The 23,429-nt window shown below is 35.4% G+C and overlaps 3 protein-coding genes across 6 annotated transcripts; all 3 read left to right on the forward strand.

The window, feature by feature from the left end:
- Positions 1–325: 325 nt before the first annotated feature.
- LOC143449282 (uncharacterized) lies at positions 326–6,460 on the forward strand. The gene is made up of 10 exons (XM_076949404.1): positions 326–3,103; positions 3,234–3,362; positions 3,533–3,624; positions 3,765–3,926; positions 4,043–4,112; positions 4,340–4,483; positions 5,187–5,309; positions 5,533–5,663; positions 5,982–6,041; positions 6,325–6,460. Exons 1-10 carry the CDS (start codon positions 334–336, stop codon positions 6,397–6,399), a joined length of 3,756 nt encoding a protein of 1,251 aa, XP_076805519.1. The 5' UTR covers positions 326–333; the 3' UTR covers positions 6,400–6,460.
- A 3,657-nt stretch (positions 6,461–10,117) lies between these two features.
- LOC143449283 (uncharacterized) lies at positions 10,118–15,220 on the forward strand. Of its 4 annotated transcripts, XM_076949408.1 has the most exons (10): positions 10,118–10,730; positions 10,896–12,626; positions 12,716–12,807; positions 13,049–13,204; positions 13,402–13,477; positions 13,560–13,700; positions 13,802–13,918; positions 14,125–14,237; positions 14,437–14,490; positions 14,673–15,220. In XM_076949408.1, the coding sequence occupies exons 1-10, from the start codon at positions 10,151–10,153 to the stop codon at positions 14,751–14,753; spliced, it is 3,141 nt and encodes a 1,046-aa protein (XP_076805523.1). In that variant the 5' UTR covers positions 10,118–10,150; the 3' UTR covers positions 14,754–15,220. The 4 variants fall into 4 exon arrangements, with proteins under 4 accessions (XP_076805523.1, XP_076805520.1, XP_076805522.1 ...); XM_076949405.1 differs by having other exon boundaries at positions 10,118–12,626; XM_076949407.1 differs by having other exon boundaries at positions 10,118–12,626; positions 14,615–14,736.
- Positions 15,221–17,346: 2,126 nt separating this feature from the next.
- LOC143449284 (uncharacterized) lies at positions 17,347–22,853 on the forward strand. The gene is made up of 11 exons (XM_076949410.1): positions 17,347–18,520; positions 18,825–18,932; positions 18,994–19,094; positions 19,285–19,446; positions 20,517–20,586; positions 20,738–20,884; positions 20,997–21,113; positions 21,303–21,412; positions 21,538–21,567; positions 21,677–21,724; positions 22,090–22,853. Exons 1-11 carry the CDS (start codon positions 17,401–17,403, stop codon positions 22,165–22,167), a joined length of 2,091 nt encoding a protein of 696 aa, XP_076805525.1. The 5' UTR covers positions 17,347–17,400; the 3' UTR covers positions 22,168–22,853.
- The last annotated feature ends 576 nt before the right edge of the window (positions 22,854–23,429 follow it).

Below are 23,429 nucleotides of genomic sequence, written 5' to 3' on the forward strand. Positions count from 1 at the left end.
CTGTTTTTGTTCATGTTTAACAGTGTTGTATAGAAAAAAGTATGAAAGTTTAGTCATCTTAATTGAGACGTTTACTAACTAATAACTAACAAAAGTTTTAATTATAGCCAGCCTATTGAGCACACAAATGGCATTAATGAAATTTAAAAACCGCCAGTTGTTATATTTGAAGAGTCGGACAGTAGGGCTAATTGGTCTGGTCAATTCTGATTAATAAATCAAAGTATTTTAAATGTTATTGAGATCACACAGTTTGCAATATTTTATTTAATATTTTGTCAAAAGTAATAACATGTTCTAAATTTTTCTTTCCTATGGCAGAAACAAATAACAATGGTGAATTTTCTTTTATTGTTCGGCATACTAACTGTGCTAAACTTTAGATGCAATGCCCAAATCGGAACTGACTCGCATACAACAGACGAAAACAATGCAATCACTTCTTTTTCGGTTTTATCCACTGGAACAGAAACATCAACTGAAGGAAATACTACATTTACTACTTCTTCAGTTCCATCCACTGGAACAGAAACATCAACAAAAGAAAGTACGGTATTCATTCCATCTTCAGTTCCATCCACAGGAACAGAAACATCAACAGATGAAAGTACTGTATTCACTCCATCTTCAGTTCCATCCACTGGAACAGAAACATCAACAGATGCAAGTACTGTATTCACTCCATCTTCAGTTCCATCCACTGGAACAGAAACATCAACAGCAGAAAGTACTACATTTACTCCTTCTTCAGTTCCATCCACTGGAACAGAAACATCAACAGATGCAAGTACTGTATTCACACCTTCTTCAGTTCCATCCACTGGAACAGAAACATCAACAGATGCAAGTACTGTATTCACTCCATCTTCAGTTTCATCCACTGGAACAGAAACATCAACAGAAGAAATTACTGTATTCACACCTTCTTCAGTTTCATCCACTGGAACAGAAACATCAACAAAAGAAATTACTGTATTCACTCCATCTTCAGTTTCATCCACAGGAACAGAAACTTCAACAAAAGAAAGTACTGTATTCACTCCATCTTCAGTTCCATCCACTGGAACAGAAACATCAACAGCAGAAAGTACTACATTTACTCCTTCTTCAGTTCCATCCACTGGAACAGAAACATCAACAGATGCAAGTACTGTATTCACTCCATCTTCAGTTTCATCCACTGGAACAGAAACATCAACAGAAGAAATTATTGTATTCACTCCATCTTCAGTTCCATCCACTGGAACAGAAACATCAACAGAAGAAAGTACTACATTTACTACTTCTTCAGTTCCATCCACTGGAACAGAAACATCAACAAAAGAAAGTACGGTATTCATTCCATCTTCAGTTCCATCCACAGGAACAGAAACATCAACAGATGAAAGTACTGTATTCACTCCATCTTCAGTTCCATCCACTGGAACAGAAACATCAACAGATGCAAGTACTGTATTCACTCCATCTTCAGTTCCATCCACTGGAACAGAAACATCAACAGCAGAAAGTACTACATTTACTCCTTCTTCAGTTCCATCCACTGGAACAGAAACATCAACAGATGCAAGTACTGTATTCACACCTTCTTCAGTTCCATCCACTGGAACAGAAACATCAACAGATGCAAGTACTGTATTCACTCCATCTTCAGTTTCATCCACTGGAACAGAAACATCAACAGAAGAAATTACTGTATTCACACCTTCTTCAGTTTCATCCACTGGAACAGAAACATCAACAAAAGAAATTACTGTATTCACTCCATCTTCAGTTTCATCCACAGGAACAGAAACTTCAACAAAAGAAAGTACTGTATTCACTCCATCTTCAGTTCCATCCACTGGAACAGAAACATCAACAGCAGAAAGTACTACATTTACTCCTTCTTCAGTTCCATCCACTGGAACAGAAACATCAACAGATGCAAGTACTGTATTCACTCCATCTTCAGTTTCATCCACTGGAACAGAAACATCAACAGAAGAAATTACTGTATTCACTCCATCTTCAGTTCCATCCACTGGAACAGAAACATCAACAGAAGAAAGTACTACATTTACTCCTTCTTCAGTTCCATCCACTGGAACAGAAACATCAACAGAAGAAAGTACTGTATTCACTCCATCTTCAGTTCCATCCACTGGAACAGAAACATCAACAGCAGAAAGTACTACATTTACTCCTTCTTCAGTTCCATCCACTGGAACAGAAACTTCAACAGAAGAAAGTACTGTATTCACTCCATCTTCAGTTCCATCCACTGGAACAGAAACATCAACAGCAGAAAGTACTACATTCACTCCTTCTTCAGTTCCATCCACTGGAACAGAAACATCAACAGATGCAAGTACTGTATTCACACCTTCTTCAGTTTCATCCACTGGAACAGAAACATCAACAGAAGAAATTACTGTATTCACTCCATCTTCAGTTCCATCCACTGGAACAGAAACATCAACAGAAGAAATTACTGTATTCACACCTTCTTCAGTTTCATCCACTGGAACAGAAACTTCAACAAAAGAAATTACTGTATTCACTCCATCTTCAGTTTCATCCACTGGAACAAAAACATCAACAAAAGAAATTACTGTATTCACTCCATCTTCAGTTTCATCCACAGGAACAGAAACATCAACAAAAGAAATTACTGTATTCACTCCTTCTTCAGTTTCATCCACTGGAACAGAAACATCAACAAAAGAAATTACTGTATTCACTCCATCTTCAGTTTCATCCACTGGAACAGAAACATCAACAGAAGAAATTACTGTATTCACACTTTCTTCAACTTTATCCACTGGAGCCAAAACATCAACCGAAGAAAATCCAACAATCCCTGCTTCTTCTGTCACATCCATTGGGACATCAACAACAATAGAAAACAATTCCCCTGTGTATATTTCAACTGAAGTAACAAAAACAACAGATAAAAACATTGCGACTTCTTCATCTTCCAATGTTGTCACTGAAACAATAACAACAAGGAATAACACACTAACACCTTTATTTTCAAGTATATCAACAGGAGTTACAGCTAAAACCGATGAGAGCACAGCTTCAACGAAATATGTTGTTGTAACACAAAGTTCAACAAGCACAGGTTTTTTATCTTAAATTGATGATACTGTAAAAAGTGCATGATAGATAAAGAAATTTCTTCTTATAACTCCCCTAAACAGTATCAAACATTAAATGAATTGCATAAATGTTCAATTGTTATGTTTTGTCAGAAAATAATTGCTCCCCAAATCCCTGCAAAGATCCAAACAGTTATTGCAACGAGACGTCTACTTCTTTCGATTGTGTTTGCAAACCTAATTATTATCAACCTCCAGGAAATAGCCCATACACTTGTTCAGGTAGAATTCATAAATTCTAACTCTGGTTGGTATTGTTTTCGAAAAAAATAGAAATAAACGTCAACTTTAACACAGTTGGGATTTACTTGTATAAAGTACAATCGTATTAAAGGACTTTTCTACTTTCACGGTGTTAAAATGTGTAAGTATATAGTACATTTTATTTTCAGGAGGCAAAGAGTTTGGTGGTATACTATTTACAGAAACTGTGACTGCACGCACAAGTAGAAGTATCGACCAGGCGGAAAATATTGAGACTTTGGTAAGATCAAGAACTCTGATAAATGAAAATATAAACGGATAAAAATATTGCAGAATTCATATCAATGTTACAGAATATTCCTAAGCTATAAAATTTTATTCGTCATGGATATCGATCAATTGAAAGCAACTTCTTTTTAGTTAAAAAGTGCCTACAATGAATCAGAAGACTTTATCGGGGTAACAGACGTGACCGAATATACGACAACCGAATGGAACTACGTGCTGGTGTACAAAAGTACAACAAATATCACTAACGCTTTGATTTCAAAACATTTGGAAACCTATTTAAAAGAACAAAATGTAAGTAGGTAAAATTATTTTCAAAAACATTTTTTTTCTAGAATCCACGAAAAAGACGAGCCCTCTAGCATACAACGTGTATAAGATTATTTTAATGACGTGTTTTATGTCTGCAGTGCAGTAAATCCGTCTGTGAAATCAACAATATCAATATTAACTTCGAAGAATCTATAAAAAATGCAGGAAGTACGTTCTATTTGTTAACCCTAATTCTAATTGTAAGCATCGATTATCTTGCAAGGCATGATCTTGATCAGTAGGATCACGTTTACTAGTTTGCCTTATTTGAAGTATCATAACCAGCTGTACAAAAGTTTCATAGTATTGTACAGCTTGTACGATACTATGAAACAGTACAACATACAGCATACTTGTATACATTTTCGTTTATGGTAACTATATATAAATTTTAGATGTGTCTAGAGCTGTATGTTTAACAAAAGAGGGATATTGTGATGGTGTAACCGCGATCTGTGAATCCAGCAAGGGAACCACAACGTGTAGTTGCACCGATGGTCATACAAGGCAAAATTATGATGGTGACCGAAGTTGTTCAAGTAAGAGACAGAAAGCCATGTGTCGGGCTGCGGTTTTAATAAACGTAAAACTACAGAATATTTCCTACGGTTGAAGAACATCATAAAGAACAATTAAGAATTAATAAAACATTAAATAACAAACACTAAACAAAAAATTGACTTGAACGATTAAACAATCTTATGAACTAAACTAAACCATGAAGACAAGAAGCAGTTGGAAAAGAGACAACAGCTGAGGGTATCGAATTAAGTTTGTAAAAGGTTTTGTGCCGAATGCGGGCTTACGAACAACCATTTTTCACAATATTACGAGAAAATATTTAGTTTTGTGATCCGGTCATGCAGCAAACCATCCGTTTTTCGAGGCAAGTAAAACTTCTAACACAGCAATTATTGCAACTTCTCTCCACACGTTTGACTCATTCGATAAATTACTAAGTTCAACTTTTGGGTTTAATCAGGTTGCAGAAGTAAATGTTCCATTTCGGATTAGGGCCGTAAGAATCGGACGCGTTTCGAATATTGAGGTAGCGATTTGCATGTGAATCGCATGCCAAAAGTTAAGGTACATCGCTGGCATAATTCTGAACTCATTACGCAAAAAATGCAATAACTGCAGATAGGTTTAGAGATTATTGTTGAAAATCATTTGAAAACGTAATATAAAATGTTTTTGTTTAAAGTGTAGTTACAAATCTAAAAAAATATTTTTGTCTTTTAGAGATCATATGTGCAAGTAATCTCAACTGCAATTCACCGTATGGTTGGTGCGATACAAATGCAAATGGTGGGCTCGGTCAATGCACGTGCATGTTTGGTTTCGCAGGAGAAAGTTGCAATAACCGTAAGTTAAAATTACATTTTTGTGTAAGCTAATTTTTTTATCTATCATGCGACTAAATTTGTGTCTGAAGCATTTTTTATCTGATGTCATAAAAAACTGAATGCACAAGTTACACGAGAAAATAAACTTAAATGTGGTATACGCGCGTCAAAGAGCGACGTCGAAGAATATTTTTGTTAACTCCTGAACTGTATAATGAATTTTTTGTTCTTTGTGTTTACAGCATGGCTGTTTGTATTTCTAATCGTTGGCATTGCTCTACTGTTGATCATATCAATGTTGACTGTTACGTTGTGTTTGCGAAAATTCCGCCGCAAATCGAAGATGTATGACTGGGAAAGCAAAACCCTTAAGGTGCTCCTGAATTGTTATACAAACAGAAAAATTTAATATGTAGAAAAATTAATTATTAGTCAAGTTTACCACTCCAAACGAAATGCACTCTGGAGAAATAATAAACGTTTTGATGGTTTACATTTCTGAATGATAAATTATCATACATTGAGATTTCTTTAATATTGGCCCACTGTAGTTCGCATAACTTATTAAAATTAATTACTTGTAGTAACAATCTTAAAAGTATGCATAGAAATAATTTCCTGAAAACCGGTCTTTCGTATTTTTTTAACGTTTGAAGTCATTAATAAGAATTATTGCAAGTTTGATTTTCAGAATGTCAACTCAATCAACTACTTGGATAAGGATTCTCACGAATCAGCACGCCGTCTCTACGTAGATATTTTCACTTATTTATTAATTCGTATTAATATTTTTAAGGCTATTATAAAGTATAATGTACGTGTAAAGCATATATATACATATACACATATCTATACCGATTGTTTGGGTTTACCGACGTTTAATCACGCGACAATTACACACCTAGTCACTTCAACCCTTGGATATTTAATCACCAAACAACGTGATTAACTGTCGCGTGATAAAATGTCTGTACACTATTGTTTTACCTTTAACGCTTTTCATCGAAACACAACTTTATACAATATACTTGCAGGGTATACCCACCTATAATTCCAACGTGAAAATGAGAGCAAAAGTTCCAGATGATCTGTTGTTAGATGTCTTATGAAGAGAAAAATATTTTCATTAAAATGAAGAAAATGTACCGTAAATAGAAAAGAATGGAAGTGACCAATCCTGTTAATTAAGTTGTCTAACTCATCATTATAGCAAAACGTGTAACTTCAATACGATTTATAGCTATTATGTGAGATAAAGTTTGAAAAATTGAAAGCAAAATTTGACACATATTTGCTGGAAGCAATAAGTTTGGTCAAAAATAAAATAGTCTTTGTATTGAGTTCTCTTTCTAATAAGAAAATTCAACCAACCAGCTACAACTGTTCAGAATATTTTTCACTGCATGGTACTGATATTCCACCACCAAACATATTTTTATAACATATTCATAAGAATTTCTTTGGCACGAATAAAATTGCAAATTATACTACGGATCGAATAACTATCTCAGAAGAAATATAATTGCAAGCAAGTCTACGTTAGTATAAGTTATTAGGAACATAGCCACAAGTTGTCACGCCGAACAGAACTAGTAATAACTATAAGTTAGAGCATTCCTAAACTATCAAGTAAATGTTACAAATTTGCATCTTTGGAGCTTTGTTTTGCAAGTCCTATTGTGAACAGAATAAACTAATCCAATCCCAACTCTAACCAGCACAGTCGCAGGTTTTCTTTTGTAAAATATCATTTTTTGAACATCAAAATACAATTTTTAATATTTCATTCAAGACTACTTATAATAACTTTCATCGCAGGAATGGGTTGCACCACATCGTCCTGCGGAAAGCAAAACAGCTTTGCTCTGCGAACAAAATATGTGTTTGCAAACCCAAATACTATTATGAAAAATCCAGTTGTATTGGTAAGAGTGTAATGCATAGAATGCAACACCCCCAATCGTTGAGTATATATCAGCCGACAGAATACAATCAATAGAGTTTCAGTAATGTGTGTATTGCACGCACGGCCAACATTAAACAAACCATCTTATCTAATCAACTGAAAGATTACTTGAAAAACCAAAATGTATTATTACACAGAAGTAAGTAATGAATAGCCGTTTAACGTTAAGTACACTCGTGTGTAAATTCGAGATTTTGCACAATAGCTAACGTATACTTACAGTGTAATGAGACCTACTGTCTGGCCAATGGTCTCAGAATTGATTTTACGCAGTCAATAAAAAACGCAGTAAGTAAGTTCATGTTTAAATTTTAGATGTATCTGCGGCAGTATGTAAATCTAAAGAGGGATACTGTGGTAACACTAGCGCATTCTGTCACTCCAGCAACGTAGTAACAATGTGCGAATGCAATGATGAGTACAAGAAGGAAATTTGTCTAATGACAGAAGTTTTGCAAGTATCAAGGTTTTATTTTTAACTTTCCAAAAGCAAATATAAAACCTTGAAGACACTAAGGTTTGAATTATAAGCTGTTGTAATGATGTTATAAATATAAGAATATTATGATATAAATTCTGGAAAGTGGCTATTACTTCAAAGGTTAAATTGTTTTTCAGAGATCGTTTGAGCACGCAACTTTAAATGCAATTCACCATATGGTTGGTGTAGCGTAACTGCAAATAGTGGACTTGGTCAATGCACGGCTATATCTGAATATACAGGTTGCATTTACAAACTTAATTTGTCACGGTATTCATTGAAATAGACGTAAACTTTACATAATATTTTTGGCTGCAGAACATGCCCATTGTCCAAGTATGAACCGAACAAAAACTTGACAGCGAAAATTTTAAATGCCGATATGGTCACACTGATGAAATGATGCAGTGGAACCAAGAAAACTTGCTTTTAAAAACTGTTTTAATGCAAGGTAAATCTTAATTGGTTGCACTCGTATATTTCTCAGTAGTGTTACTGTAATTTGGTGACAAAGGTCTAATTATATGACTTTTTTGTAGGCTACATTGAATTTATAAATGTGCGAATGGTACATAAACGTGTTATACTTTTTTAGCGTTTGCTTTGAATATTTTCTAATGAAACAATCGGGCGAAAAAAGTCGAATTAACAAATTTTTGTAATGTCTATTAATCTTGAAAATAAAAAGATGGCAAAGTTTTCCAGATAAAATTTTTACTGTGATTAGACAATTGCAATTAGATTAAAAAATTTAACAACATTTAACCACCCGAAGTATACCGCAAATGCTGAGTTTAGTTTGCTAACTTACATTGTAATACTTGTTTGTAAGACAACGTTTGTAGAACACTACACTACGGAAATTTCTTTTTGCATTTACTAAGCTTACAGCAAGCTTTACACCTGGCTAATAAAAAAGTGTGTATTGGAAACACATTTTAGATAAATTCCATTCTTTCTCAAATTAGTGTAAAGGATGTTTACACTTTTCAATTACAGTTCAACTGTAGTAATGGCAACTAAAACACCAAAAAATTTAATAGTTTTTCATTCATTTTTTGAACGCACAACCCGACAGGATTGCTCAACCCACATTAAAAATAAACTTGGTTGAAACAAGTACTGTACGTCATTTATTAAAATAAAATATGATTTTATGATCACAGGAGAATTGTTCAGAACTAACTGCATATATCTCACGTGCATTAAGTACATATTGACTTATGTACCCACGTCCGCATTGAAAAGTAAACATTACGTAATCTACCCTGTTTCTTCGGCGTTATATACAAACTGCAAAATCTAAAACGAAACGCTCATTAATGCATTATTTTGTTTTTAAAACGTGTTTTTAACATTGAAACATTTATGTGATTTACGGTTAACGTCAAGTGAAAAGAATATGTATTCAGGTATTAAACGAAGCTCTATGGAATACATAGCCGTTATTTACATACGTTCATCACATTGAGCATAAAGCTAACAACGTTGCCGTAATTTAAGAACTCAAATAATGCGTGTCCATCGGTATCATCATAAACGGTAAACAGAATACAAATGCCAGTCAGCAAGCAATCTCTCTTGCACAGCAGCTACATAGTTGGTGATACGCCGGTATCGCTTGAAATGTCAATGAAAATCTTACAGGAGGTTAATCTGAAAGGCGTTTAGAAAGATGCGTTTACCGAGATGGTAAAGATACGAAGAAAGTTACATTTTCGTAAATGATTCAAACCAGTGACTGCTGACTATGTATCAGGCATGCAAATAATTTTGAGGAAAATTTGCCAGTATATGTATACAAAATACAGTAATAGATTGCATGAGGAAGAAAATTTTGTAAAAAAACTCTTATTTCATAGCGTTTTGACAGAAAGGTACTCCTAGAAAATGACATAGATATGTTTATCTTGCGACATAAAAGTATTTGACTACATAAATGGCTGAAAACTAAGATTATATGTAACATAATTGCTATAAAAGACATCTGATTCATACAGAGTATGTCTTGAGACTACGATCTTGGATCTTATACTGTAATGTGCAGCCATATCCGGCGTTATTCATATTACGCAAAACGATCCTATTTTAATTGACACGCTGAAGGTTAAGCAGAAATTATGACTTTAAGTTTTTTATATGATATGTTCCTGTTTAAAATTTTAAATAGTATGGGAATAGCTTCTTTAGTTGTGAATATACAATATATTGTGCTATGAATTCACTAAAAATTCTCCAGTCTTATCAAAAATAAAAACAATCAGTGTTAGCGATGCCTTATCTTGCAATCTAATCCAGCATAAAAAATATCAATATAAAAATCTAAAATAATAAAGATCTAGACTGGTGTTGTCATGCAACTTCTCTTTTCAGTGAAACCGTTTAAATAAATAAGATAAAAAAACAAAAGCATATGATGCAACTAATCTCGACAAAATGGACTTGTATCGCCTTGTTTTACGGCGTACTGAGCATAGCTGCAGCCACGGAGACTACAACAACGAGTATGTTTGACAGCTCGGGAGATGAAGAAACAGATACAACAGCTTTACTGGACGAAATAACGGCAACCAACTCCTTTGCTTGGTCGCAATCAACGAATGATGCAACTACAAAAGTTTTACTCACAACAAGCGGAATTTTAGAAACAACCTCTGTCCCTGTTGAAACAATGGGCACGACTACAACCACAGAGAGCCTACAGCTTACCACTGTGATGAACCCGAACACAGTGACGGCCAGCACAGAAATAAAAACGGCATCAACTGTTGCGGAAACAAAATATTTCACTATGCAGGAAGAAACCACTAAAACAAAGGTTTTAGCCACGACGGACGCAACATTTGCCGCGGAAACGTCTCCTAAAGCAAGCACGGTGACACCGCAATTGACGACATTACCGCACCCGGCTATATCCAACACAGCTTCCGTTCAAACAGAAATGGGAACTTTAACAAACACGTCAACTCATCATACAACTGTGAGAAGCAAAGGTACGGAAGGACAGGTAACAACGTTAGTGGCCACTGCACATCAAACAAACACTGAAACAGTGCAATCAACTGCAACATTATATACAACTACAGATTTAGAATTCCCTTCTATAACTGTTAATACCATATCTGAAAGCACAGAAGCCTTATTTACAACAATTACAGAGAGCACCAGCTCGGAAAAGAAAACAACATCATCTGCAGCAGATACAACACAAAGTCAGTCAAAAGCACCACCTACCACGGTCACAATACCAGACGCAACTATATCCTACAGCATTTCCACTCAAACAAAAGTTGAAACGCCAGGAAACACAAAACTTACAACTGTGGAAAGCGAGTATACGGAAGGACAAACAACATCTTTTGAAACAGAAACCACCGAAACTGTAACCGATCCAAAAACATCGCCAATTCTGACAACAAAGGAAGAATCCGTGGCCACCTCGCATCAAACAAACGCTGAAACAACACAATCAACAACAGAACCTGGGACAACTACACATGCTGAATCTACTGATATCACACTGAGTACCATGTCTGATACCACAAAAAGTATATATTCAACAAATACGCAAAGCATGATGACCACAGATATGCAAACTACAATGTCTGCAGCTGATATTACAAAGGGTCAGACAACAATTTTAGCAACTACCGCTAAAATACCTAATACGGTCGCATCATCAGAAGCAAGCGCTAATACATCGCCAAAAACGACAGTACAGTCAAGTTCAGTCATGCGAACTACGGCAGAAATAGATATAACATCCATGGCCTCAGAAAGCACACTTATTACCACTGCAGATGGTACAAGCACAAGTTCGGGAGTCACTGAAAGCCAATCTCCCAGCATCCCTACAAGTACCGAAAGCCCAGTGCCCACTGATTCTACAGTTGATGCTACTACAGATTTAGAATTTCCTTCTATAACTGTTAATACCATATCTGAAAGCACAGAAGCCTCATTTTCAACAATTGGAGAAAGCACCAGTTCGGAAAAGAAAACAACATCATCTGCAGCAGATACAACACAAAGTCAATCAAAAGCACCACCTACTACGGTCACAATACCAGACGCAACTATATCCTACAGCATTTCCACTCAAACAGAAGTTGAAACGCCTGGAAGCACAAAACTTACAACTGTGGAAAGCGAGTATACGGAAGGACAAACAACATCTTTTGAAACAGAAACCACCGAAACTGTAACCGATCCAAAAACATCGCCAATTCTGACAACAAAGGAAGAATCCGTGGCCACCTCGCATCAAACAAACGCTGAAACAACACTATCAACAACAGATCCTGGGACAACTACACATGCTGAATCTACTGATATCACACTGAGTACCATGTCTGATACCACAGAAAGTATATATTCAACAAATACGCAAAGCATGATGACCACAGATATGCAAACTACAATGTCTGCAGCTGATATTACAAAGGGTCAGACAACAATTTTAGCAACTACCGCTAAAATACCTAATACGGTCGCATCATCAGAAGCAAGCGCTAATACCTCGCCAAAAACGACAGTACAGTCAAGTTCAGTCATGCGAACCACGGCAGAAATAGATATATCATCCATGGCCTCAGAAAGCACACTTATTACCACTGCAGATGGTACAAGCACAAGTTCGGGAGTCACTGAAAGCCAATCTCCCAGCATCCCTACAAGTGCCGAAAACCCAGTGCCCACTGCTTCAACAGTTGATGCTACTACACCACATCAAATAAGCACAACTCCAACAACCCTTCCAACCACATCTGGTCAAGTCATAACTACTTTACCTTCAGATTGCGACGATGAAACTTGTTGGTGTGACGAGAATAAGCAGTGCCAATGCAAGCCGGGATACAAGAAAAATGGAAATGAATGCAAATATTTAGGTAAACGAGTTAATCGTATACTAAAAAATAAAATAATTTCCCAGACTGGACCAAATTGATAACTTTCATTGTGCATGTGCGTTGAAAAGGTTTGGAATTCGGTGGAACTTTGTATGACGTCGAACAAATTACAAAAAAATTACAACGGTCTTCCGTCAATATTGCTGAAGTGCAATCACTGGTTAGTTAAGTTTTATATGCTATTTAGATGATTTAAGTTGTAATAATGTAATGGTTTGTTAGTAATAAAAACCTTTATAATAATGCCATCTCACAAACGTTGTCATAACTTGCAATGGTACTTAAGTGAGCGCTTAATGCTGCTAGTACCGATGGTACGACGTTTTACCTCACAATTTTGTATCATAAGCTTACTTAAAAAGCTAAGTCAAAATGAGAAATGCTATGCTCTTGTCATTCAGCTCAATAATATCTACAGTGAGATTGTTGGATGCGCAGAACCGGCCATAGTTGACAAAATGTACGACGATGGCACATGGGACTACATCTTGTATTGCAACCAAACTGTTACGGAAGCCTACATACAAGAAACTTTTACTGATTTTGTTGAAAACAAGGTCGGGAATGTTCCTGGAAAAAATACAATAAAAAAAACATATATGTCTTTCTGTAGGCCTATATGACATATAAAATCAAGATAAAGAAGAGTTTACAAACTAACTAATTTAACAAATACAATACACTTCAGTGCTTCTTTCATATGAACTTTTCAAAATATCAGTACAAATGTACATGATTTTAATCATACTTCTAGTGTGGCAAACCTTCTACAAGTTGCACAGTTGGTAATTTAACCATCAATGCAGAAGAGTCCATTGCAAGTGCAGGAAGTAAGTCTCTCTTTACTGTATTTGTATATGATTGTATGAATGCCGTACAATCCAACTTATTTACACGTGTTCTGCCTTTCAGCTTCTGTTAATGTAGTTTGTGCAAAAAACAATGGTTACTGCAATGAATCGAGCACTGAATGTGTATCTTCGCAAGGCTATACCACATGCTCATGCAAGAAGGGATTGCACATATCAAGTCAAAGCGAGCGTGTCTGTGTTGGTAAAATGACTAAAACAGCTGGTTGATGCATACTTCTACATTTCTTAAGTCCAATGGAATGCTTTATTATTGCATTTGCTAAAACTTATCCTTTATGACAGTGTGTGGAGAAAACAGCCATTGTAATTTCCCTTTTGGAACCTGCGACTTGTACGCCCCAAGCGGATTGCAAACATGTCAGTGCATGTTCGGGTTTTATGGAAAAACCTGCAACAATCGTAAGCAATCTGGAGATATAAAAACTTGTATTATCACGTTTTTTAGAATAAGTAACAATCGCCCAGAACAACATTAAATTGTGATGTTTCAAAATTTGTGAGGGATAGCCTACACTGGAAATTGACTTATGTTGCAATAAACGCAAACTTAAAAACTTTCACTTTCTTTTTCTGCATTGATATAGTGCTTATCATTTTTATTTCAGCTTGGCTGTTTGTCTTGGTCATTACTTTACCTGTGCTTTTAGTTGCAGCCATTGCGGTTGCTTTTGCATATGCACAAAAACGAAAGAAAACCAACTCAATAAAGCTATGGATTGTAAGTATTTTAAGTTTTCCTACAATAATGATCATATCTTGAAACTTAAATTCTGGAAACACAATTTCCACAAAGCTTCACATTCTGATAAGCTAGCCTATGTAACTCGTACGTAATTGTAACTACTATTCATACCAAGTTGCTAAGTTAAGGTTAAGGACATTAAAGCACAATACTGTGCAACTGTACATTTTTACAGGACGACGGCGTTATGTTTCGTGATCTGTCAGTGTCGTCGTATTCATCGCATCATGTAAGTGATAATCATAATAAATATCATTGTACTGGTTGAACAAATTCACAAAATTTTGTGTAATTCTTAAGTAAAATAGGGAAACTGTTTTAAATACTTATCCTGTTTAATGATGTCTTCACAGAATACTGTATGACAATTACTATAAAAACTGGATGAATACAGCACTTTCATTATTGTAGAGTAATGAACATTATTCGACCGAAAATGAGAAGATTGAAATGGACGAAATAAACTTTGAAGATAAATGTTCAGAGTTCTGAGAACGTAAAATAAAACGATTTAGAATCACAGCGTAAATGCACTTCAAAGACAAGTTGGTAAAGAGGCAAATTTGTGCCACCACCTCAACCTTTGTAGCAACCTGATATACAGTATTTATTTTAACTCAATGCACTTATCAGTGTTGGTAGTGCTCACTAATGCTGTTTTGAAGGTGTTATTATTTCTATCAGCATGTTCGTTAATTATTTACTATGAATATACATTATTACTACCATACAGTTATTTGTGGTCGTTCGTAATCATAATATTATTTACTGTCGACATTTCATCCTGTTCAATAATAAATTCACTCCATTTAAGCATTTTTAGCATTACAGTTGATGAACAGCTTAGAAACGTGCGTCAATTTCTTTACTATAATGTACGTGAGAATTTTGGCGTATGTGGTAACTTACTCGATTGGACTTAAACAATGATACAACGCCAGCCCGGTTTAATAAAATTGACTTAGATACACAAAAATGTATTTTGTTTTCCGCACAAATTCTGAGTCTATCTAAATATAAACAGTAAATTGAGACAGCAAATGGTTAAACAGTAAACCTATAGTTTGTAGTGCTGCATGCTCCCTGCAAGCAATTCGACTACAATTCATTAGGCTTAGGTCAAAAATGTAGAGTACTTGAAGGTACACTTATGTGTAAAAATGGATTCTATTCCTGGTGATAATTTGACGGCATATATAAAAGCCAGCGCGTTTGGTTTTAATGTTGGACGGTGCAAATATAACACAATCACAGCAAGTCATACTAATTACACATATCACGATAAATATGTGGCACAAAAACGAGGTGATTTTCAGCACTCTGATCAACTAAAAAAAATTTTACCTGTAAGGTAAATAAGGTATGGATTGTTAAGTAAACATAACAGGTGGGTATATGTAGTGTACGCAAGAACACAGTCGTGACCATTATGAGATTCTGAATTTTCATATGGGTTAGATTGTTAGAGTTTAACTAAACTAAATTAAGTATTGTTAACTCGAAGATAAAAGGGGCACCAATAAAGTAGTTTCGGTAATTTTATGTTTGAATTATTCAAAATTCATTAAATTCGCGGAACATATTCACGGAAATGAGGCTAGGTAGAGTGTTGGCATTTTCTTAAAACCGATGCATCAATTAAATGTTATAACCTATTGGAATGAGCCAAATTTTGGTTAATTTATTATGACACGGTGAGTTTTTGAAAAAATGTCCACATAACCACGGCTGCTCATGCCCTGGAGCAGCAAGACACTTTGAGGTAATCGGAATTTCGGAGGGATTTTGAGCTTTAAATTAACTTATTGCTTATCGTATATTTAACTTAGTAGGCATTTTGTCGGGACCAGTTTAGTTAGGAGGTTCTACTGAGTATGTATGTAGGTTGTTGTTTTGCAATATACGTTGGCGCTTTGCAACGTATAATATAACTGCTGTAATATCTGTCACTCGGCAAACAGCAAAACAATATTCAAGAGCGTTTGACTGAAACGTTTGTATGTTCAGCAACACATTTATAGATTAAGCGATATTGACGTCATTATATTAATGAAGACATGAATTCATAAAAACAAAAAATTTAAAGAATCTTAAGCCATTTTCTGTTCACTAAAACACAGCTATCATGTTAAACTAACTTTTTCGGCTAGTTCTTCTTCTCACCCCAGGTACTGCGAACAGCTCTTTATCCAACATAAATGTGACATTGTTTGTGATGTTACGTAATTTATTGAACAAAAGAGTAATATTTCGCTTTTCTACTGGGCTATAAACGTTATCGTTGCTCACAATGAAACTCGTAACTAACCTTAGCGCCATGAAAGAAGCGTAAAATTTTTACAACATAATGTTCTGTAAGATAGCCAAATAACATATGTAATAGAACGAGGATTGACAAGGAACAAAACAAAAGTAGAGAAAAAGTCTAATCGATACTTTATGCCATTTTCATTGTATGACATGAATGGGCCAAAAACGGCTGGAATCAACAACAGCCAGCAACGACAACAACCAACGACCAACAACGACAGCCAGTTAAGTCAGCTATTATTATCCAAGTTACAGTAAGGGTTAGACGAAACTTTGATGTTTGAATACTTGTGTACTTTCAGCGATTATTGACTGTAGATTTTGAATTAAAAATTTCTAAGCAAAAAGTGCTGTTAACGTTGTGGCAGTTGAATACTTACTTAAATTTATCTAGTATACTTGGCTTCCCATCCAATATGTATGATGACACAAAGTAGAAACAAAATGAAAATCGCTTATAGCTTTACATAACACAAAGCTCTATGTTAGCATGCGAGAGCGTAAGAAAAGCCAATATAAAAGAGTTTGGCCAAAATGTGTTTCAGTGTTCTCTGAGTATAAGCATTAGGTTTATTTTTGTTCAGTATCAAGAAGCAGTTAAACCGGGAAGTGTCAAAAATATCATAAACAATAATGGAAATGCACTATAGCAAATATATGATGGTCTACGTCTATAATAAGAAACAGGTCTTTCAACTAAGTAAAAGTGAAGTTTCATTTAAAGTACCGTTTATTTCACTCCTATAATAATGTATTGTTGTTTTTGGCAGTTTTTTTTTACAAATATCACTTGTTGTTTAGTTCTCATATCTTCAAAGTATATATAACAATGACGACAATCGTCTCATTCACGCTATGTGTATGGCTAATTTTAACCTGTGGCGAGAAAACAAACACTGTGCGCGCACAGTCCACAACAGTAACACAAACAGGTTCCAATACTGAGGATTTGACAATGCAACCATCAACGGATTCTTCGGTTTTGGAAACGTCTTCCTTACATATTGCTACTGATATAACTGAGACTGTCGGGAGTGATTCTACAATCAGATCGACAATGGAAACGACTTCAATTTTTCTTACAACAGCAGGTGCTGCCGAAGAAACAACAGGAACAGATACTAACGCAACCTCCGAAACAAACAACACTGAAGTGACAATGACAGAAACCACCCTTACTTCGAATGTTAACTTAACAGAATTTACAACAAGTATAGAAGAACAAACAGGTCCAGGAACGGAAGAATCTAAAACAACAAGCTTTGGAACAACTCCAGTGAGCTCCACAAGTTCACCGCTAACGGAAACGGCCAATACAAGCAAGGAATCTACAACACTCGAAGGCGACACAACAAGTGAAAGCATGATTACTACAGCAGACGGATCGCCAACAACATCAAGCACAGAATCGACAACTCAGATTATCGATACAACGCCAAACATTGCAAAAACCACTGCATCAACAGCGACTATAACGTCGCCAAGTGCCACAGTTACAGTATCCGTTGAAAACTTTACCACCACGTCCGAGATGACCAGCGAAACAGCAGTAACTTTAACCACAAAATCAACTACTTCGATTATTGATACAACATCAAGCATTGGAGCAAGTGAAACCACTGGTGCCACAAGAAGCACTGCAATGACATCGGTATCTTCAACTGAATCAACCACACGAAGTGTAGTGCCGGAAAGCACGGAAGCAACTGTTACAAAATTGCCAACAGAATCAACTGCTACTGAGGCGAATGCAGATGGAAGCACTGTAGGTGTTACTGGAGTTGAAGAAGCCAGTCCAACACAAAGCAACAGCGACGTTGAAACATCACAAAAAACAACAACTGCCTTTGCAATAACCGCACCCGATGACATAAGTACAGCTACCAATACAAATGCTCCGAACGTAGTAACGGACTCTGCTGCGTCTACTACTTCAGAAGACGAAGCAGGTAAAGTTAATACAACAATAATTTTATCGTTTGCACATTGGACAATATAACTTATTTCAACCAATCACTCTTTGCACGTGCTACAACAATTGAAGCAATGTTTGTAAGTCTTTTACGGCGTATCATAATTCATACGAAACATAAAAATTTCACATAAATACGCTCACTGCTCAGCTATATAATCATAATAATTACCATAAACGTAGCAATAGCGAGAACTGCACAACCGAAAATCTATAGATTGTGTCTTGACAAATCTGTTTTGATCATCGACAGGATTTAACTTTACCTTCTGTTTGTTAAGAATGCAATGACAACAAAATATGTACTGGAATGTATCAATATTGTCAAAACGAAAGATGCCAATGTGAGCCAAAGTATCTACTAGTGGAAGGGACATGCACTGAAAACGGTAAAGTTAGCTTTCAGGTTCACATGAACATGACAAGGTGCCTGCAATAATTACTTTACAGATGTCCAAACATTTGGAGGTATCCTGTATTTGAACACAACTGAAACGTCAAGAAAAAAACGGGCGACCACAAACGAAACAAGAGAAGAAGCAAAAGATTTGGTAAGCCTTGCTAAACGCAAACATCACAAAATGCCACAATGCGTTATAAATATGGCCATTATCATGCACTGGTAAATGAGTGTCTTTCTGAGCGTGTACCTACGAAGAGCATACTCGTGTACAATACGTTGAGCAGGTATTTCTCTACGTGAAAGCAAAGCGTAGATTAACAAAAATACTTACAACATAGCTTACAGATATCTATGGTGAAATTCACGGCTTTTACCAAGTACAAGTTGCAAAGGAAAGGAGTGCCGTCGGTTGGAACTACATAGTAGTTTTCAATGGTTCGAAAATAACGGCCCAAGATGTTCAAAATGCATTCGAAGATTACTTGAATAACAATACCAACGTGAGTGACAGTAAATAAAGGCATATAATTAATAAGCTAATACTTGTAATGTACGGGAAACTGGACAGACTTGGGTGGTGGGTGGATTTAAAAACAGGTTGGTTTTATCAAGGAGATCATGATTAATTACAATATATTCTGTCTAATTCAAAAACCACAACAGTAAGCGTCTTGAGCTCAAAGTATAAAGACCATACTGATTTAGTAGTACCACGTTATTTAAATTTCAAACGGTTTAAAGTTATGAAATGCGATAAAAAAAAAAACGGTAAACTTTTTAACATTTTAAAAATCTAAAATTTTATGGCAAAATAACCTTGGTCGAACCATTTAAGTTTTGAACAAATAAGCAAAGTTTTTGGACGTATCACGGACCATCACATTTTGTTACTTGATCTAAAATTGTTATAAAACTATTTGCTTATATGACGCCATCCATCAAAAACCGTTGTAGATGTAGTGATTTAACAACTGACGTAGAAAGCTCAAATATAACCTATAGTTGCAAGGCTTACAGGAGAATCACGAGAAACAAACTTAGGGTAAAGTAATTTTTATTTTACCGTTTAAAAGCTTCTATACAATGTACTTTGCTACTAGTAAACGAATCAACGCATAGGCCAACTTGTTGACAAAATAATTTTGGGTTTACATGCTAGTGTTGTATCTTTGAAATGGGAAACTACTGAACAATGCACATACAGATATATAGTCACAATAAATGTTTATCGTAACTTGGATATTTTAGAATAATTTCCGGAGTGTGAGTTAGTTTTTGTAGCAGTATTTAATTATACAATTCGAAATGTACCCATATTTGCACACCATAGAATCTTATGACGTAACTGCATTATTTTGGTGTTGGTATTTAAGGTAGAAAACCTGTTTAATTTAACGGAGTAATACCTTTAAAAAAGGTTTAAATTAAGTGTACTTTTCTGCGAGCGTATTAGCATTTAAAACTGTTTGACCAATCAACAAAATCACTCTAGTATCATTGTGAATATAGCCGTATGCAAGCAATACTATATCTAATAAGAACGCAAGTCATTTTTGGTGTATTTCCACAGTGCACGAACACGTCATGTCAAATTGGAACGCTTTTAATTCTCAAGCAAGAATCAATTGAAGCAGCAGGAGGTATTTAACGGTTACTGAATATAGTTTACATTACCACGTTTACAGTATTCCTTAATGATTTTCCATTTAACAATCTAAAATAAAAAATACAGAAAAGAAATAATAATTAATCAAGAAAATTAATCTTGACTGTTTATTTTCAAATTTACAGTGATAGGTGATGTTGTATGCATCGGTTTTAGCGAATTTTGCGACTCCGATACAACGCAGTGCACGGTGGGCAATGACACTGGTCAAATTACCTGCGAATGCATGACAAAGGAATATAAACCCCTCGATACCAGAACGTGCATTCAAAGTATGTAATAGCAAGGAAACATTAACAAATAAAATATTTGCTTGAATATATACTACAAATATGTACTTAACTAAGCATACTTATTGTTAAGATTATTTTCTTCTTTTTATAGGATTTTGTTCATTCTCCAATGATTGCAATCCACCTTATGGTCAATGTGACGAAAGTGCCGACGGAAGTGAGAGGTGTGCATGCTCGGTTGGATTTCAAGGTCAAAGATGTAAAGATGGTATGCATTGGGTTCTAAAAATTTTTCCCATACTGCGATATTTGTATTTCCTTCAATAAACCCTTGCTACTGTTACTTGACCTGCTAAATTGGAGCATATTAGAGAATACATGAATTGCAAGCATTTAACGCAAAATATCTGCTATTTATGCGCTTACAATGAAAGGCATTTTAAATTTTTTTTTTCAGCTACTGTCTTCGTAGTTATCATAGTCGTACCAATCGTGGTTTTCTTAGTCCTTGTGGCGGGAGTTGTTTACTACATGAAACGAAAAAAAAGAAGATACAAATATAGCCAGGTATTTCCATCAATCCTAATCTCTCCGAATATACGTATATATACTACTATTACGTATCACGTTGAAAATATACGAAAATATTCGTTCATTGAAGTCCTAACGACGAGTACTTTTCTTTGCTGTAGAATTCTTATCATTCTTCTCCCACTCATCGGGTAAGTTATCATTCATGACCTTGTATGTAACAACTGACGTTGCACGTACAAGCAAATATAAACATCGCAGTACGTGCTCGAAATTGAAATGATCATACTTTTGTTACAGAAACAGAACCGCTACGAAGAATTTTCACCACTAAACAACTTTAACTCTGTAAGTGACTTTTTCTAACAAAACTAAGACATTACTTTTGACATTTTGACTTGGTATTTACTGTACTAACAACATGATAGCTGCGGGCAGGGTTTTTTTTAAGGTTTGGTTTGGGTGACCGCTAAGTAGTTTTAAGAGACCGCAAGTGTTTCATTTAAATACCAAAAAATTAAAAAACACCTTAACACCTTAAAAACAAAACACCTTAAAAAAAACACTGGCTGCGGGTATAATCACCATAAATTGCATGAAAATCTATGATACATTACAGCTCTTTGCGTGCATATAGCTGACTATACCATACTATTTAATGCTCCAGTATACCAGTGATCATAACTAAATGAAGACAAGTAATAATTCTGCAGAATGGCAAGAGTGAAGCTGGCAAAGTCAATGGAGCCATGGTTGAAGGCGAAGAAGTTGTAGAAATCGATCGTTTGTAAGCAGCAAGTAGCAAGTGTTTATAGATTTTAAAATGCACGCATCTATACTGGATAAAAAAAGAAATTCTGGCTAATTGCAACTTTTGCAAGTGCTAACTTTACGGAGAACAAATGAATGATTAGAATGTCACACACTTTGTTGCAATTCAAAAGACAATAAACGTAATTTTCTGTAGTTTTTGTCACGTTATATATTTTCTGTGGAACCAGTATACGTCCAAGACCACTTTGAATCGTTTTTGCTTTGCATGAATATATCTTGGCAATGTGAGGCGATATATAGCAATGCGATATGAAGCATCACGATACGTCTAAGTGGACTGAAGGTATAATGCCGATCGCACATATTTGATAACATGACGTTATAAGACTATATCATTATTTGCATCAGAATAAACTTGCACGTGATTCTCTTGTTGAATTATTTTGACCGGCTTGGTCACTGAGCGTCTTTTGTACAAGAACGTTTCTATTTAAAGGGCGAATAAAATTCCAACGACTTTTATTGTAACAACCTCGCCCGAATGCGCTGGACTTTTCGGTAAATTCATCTCGTTTTAATCTATGCGGTATTCATTATAAATTGAAGTTAAACTTTTTAATGTAAATATGCTTTACATTATTCTTTTGTTAAAAATTGTTAAACTTGTCTTTAGTCCTTCCAACAATGAAAACACTTGACGTTATATTTTCCGACTCCCCAATTGTTTCCAGGTGCGTCATTATTTGTTCTCCTTTTACGTTTACCTTATACTTGATTTCGCAATGTAATGAAATTTAAGGTATGCAGTGCGAGAAGCAAAGCCAATATTCCACACCCCTTACCAACGTCACACCTTACACATAAGTGATCGATTATAAATAGCTACGTATATCCGCAACCAGCAAGGCTGATATACGACGACAAAAACACTAGGAGAGACTTCGGGAAATCATAAAGTTTACGATTTGTACACACAGTTTGGTTGGAAATGTGCTTGTAAGAAAAGAGCATCAAAAGCATTTTACGGCTTTATACTTCAATACGTATGTCCGCCTGTCCGGTCTAAATGGGTGATTCAAAGGTCTGAATGGGCTAATAGCTCCTTTAATATCGAAAATGACGTATCAACTACAAAATGCACCGGCGATTTACACGTTCTCCTTAAACAAATATTCTGAAACACTTGAATTTTTCTTTCCGCAGCTTGTGGAACTCTAAATAATACTTAAAAATACACTTACATAAGCCGTGAATTTAAGGAGTCAAACAATATAGATGC

This window comes from Clavelina lepadiformis, chromosome 3 (assembly GCF_947623445.1).
Source record: "Clavelina lepadiformis chromosome 3, kaClaLepa1.1, whole genome shotgun sequence".
Lineage (NCBI taxonomy): Eukaryota > Metazoa > Chordata > Ascidiacea > Aplousobranchia > Clavelinidae > Clavelina > Clavelina lepadiformis.

What these genes read in the sequence shown, in the direction of transcription:
- LOC143449283 (XM_076949405.1), top strand. Translation starts at nt 10,151, where the DNA reads ATGATGCAACTAATCTCGACAAAATGGACTTGTATCGCCTTGTTTTAC. An exon ending in ACTCAATAAAGCTATGGATT is followed by an intron (nt 14,238 to 14,436) that starts GTAAGTATTTTA and finishes ACATTTTTACAG; the next exon opens with GACGACGGCGTTATGTTTCG. An exon ending in CGTCGTATTCATCGCATCAT is followed by an intron (nt 14,491 to 14,672) that starts GTAAGTGATAAT and finishes TCATTATTGTAG; the next exon opens with AGTAATGAACATTATTCGAC.
- LOC143449282 (XM_076949404.1), top strand. Translation starts at nt 334, where the DNA reads ATGGTGAATTTTCTTTTATTGTTCGGCATACTAACTGTGCTAAACTTT. An exon ending in ATCTATAAAAAATGCAGGAA is followed by an intron (nt 4,113 to 4,339) that starts GTACGTTCTATT and finishes TATAAATTTTAG; the next exon opens with ATGTGTCTAGAGCTGTATGT. An exon ending in GGGAAAGCAAAACCCTTAAG is followed by an intron (nt 5,664 to 5,981) that starts GTGCTCCTGAAT and finishes TTTGATTTTCAG; the next exon opens with AATGTCAACTCAATCAACTA.
- LOC143449284 (XM_076949410.1), top strand. Translation starts at nt 17,401, where the DNA reads ATGACGACAATCGTCTCATTCACGCTATGTGTATGGCTAATTTTAACC. An exon ending in TACTTCAGAAGACGAAGCAG is followed by an intron (nt 18,521 to 18,824) that starts GTAAAGTTAATA and finishes CTGTTTGTTAAG; the next exon opens with AATGCAATGACAACAAAATA. An exon ending in ATTCTTCTCCCACTCATCGG is followed by an intron (nt 21,568 to 21,676) that starts GTAAGTTATCAT and finishes CTTTTGTTACAG; the next exon opens with AAACAGAACCGCTACGAAGA.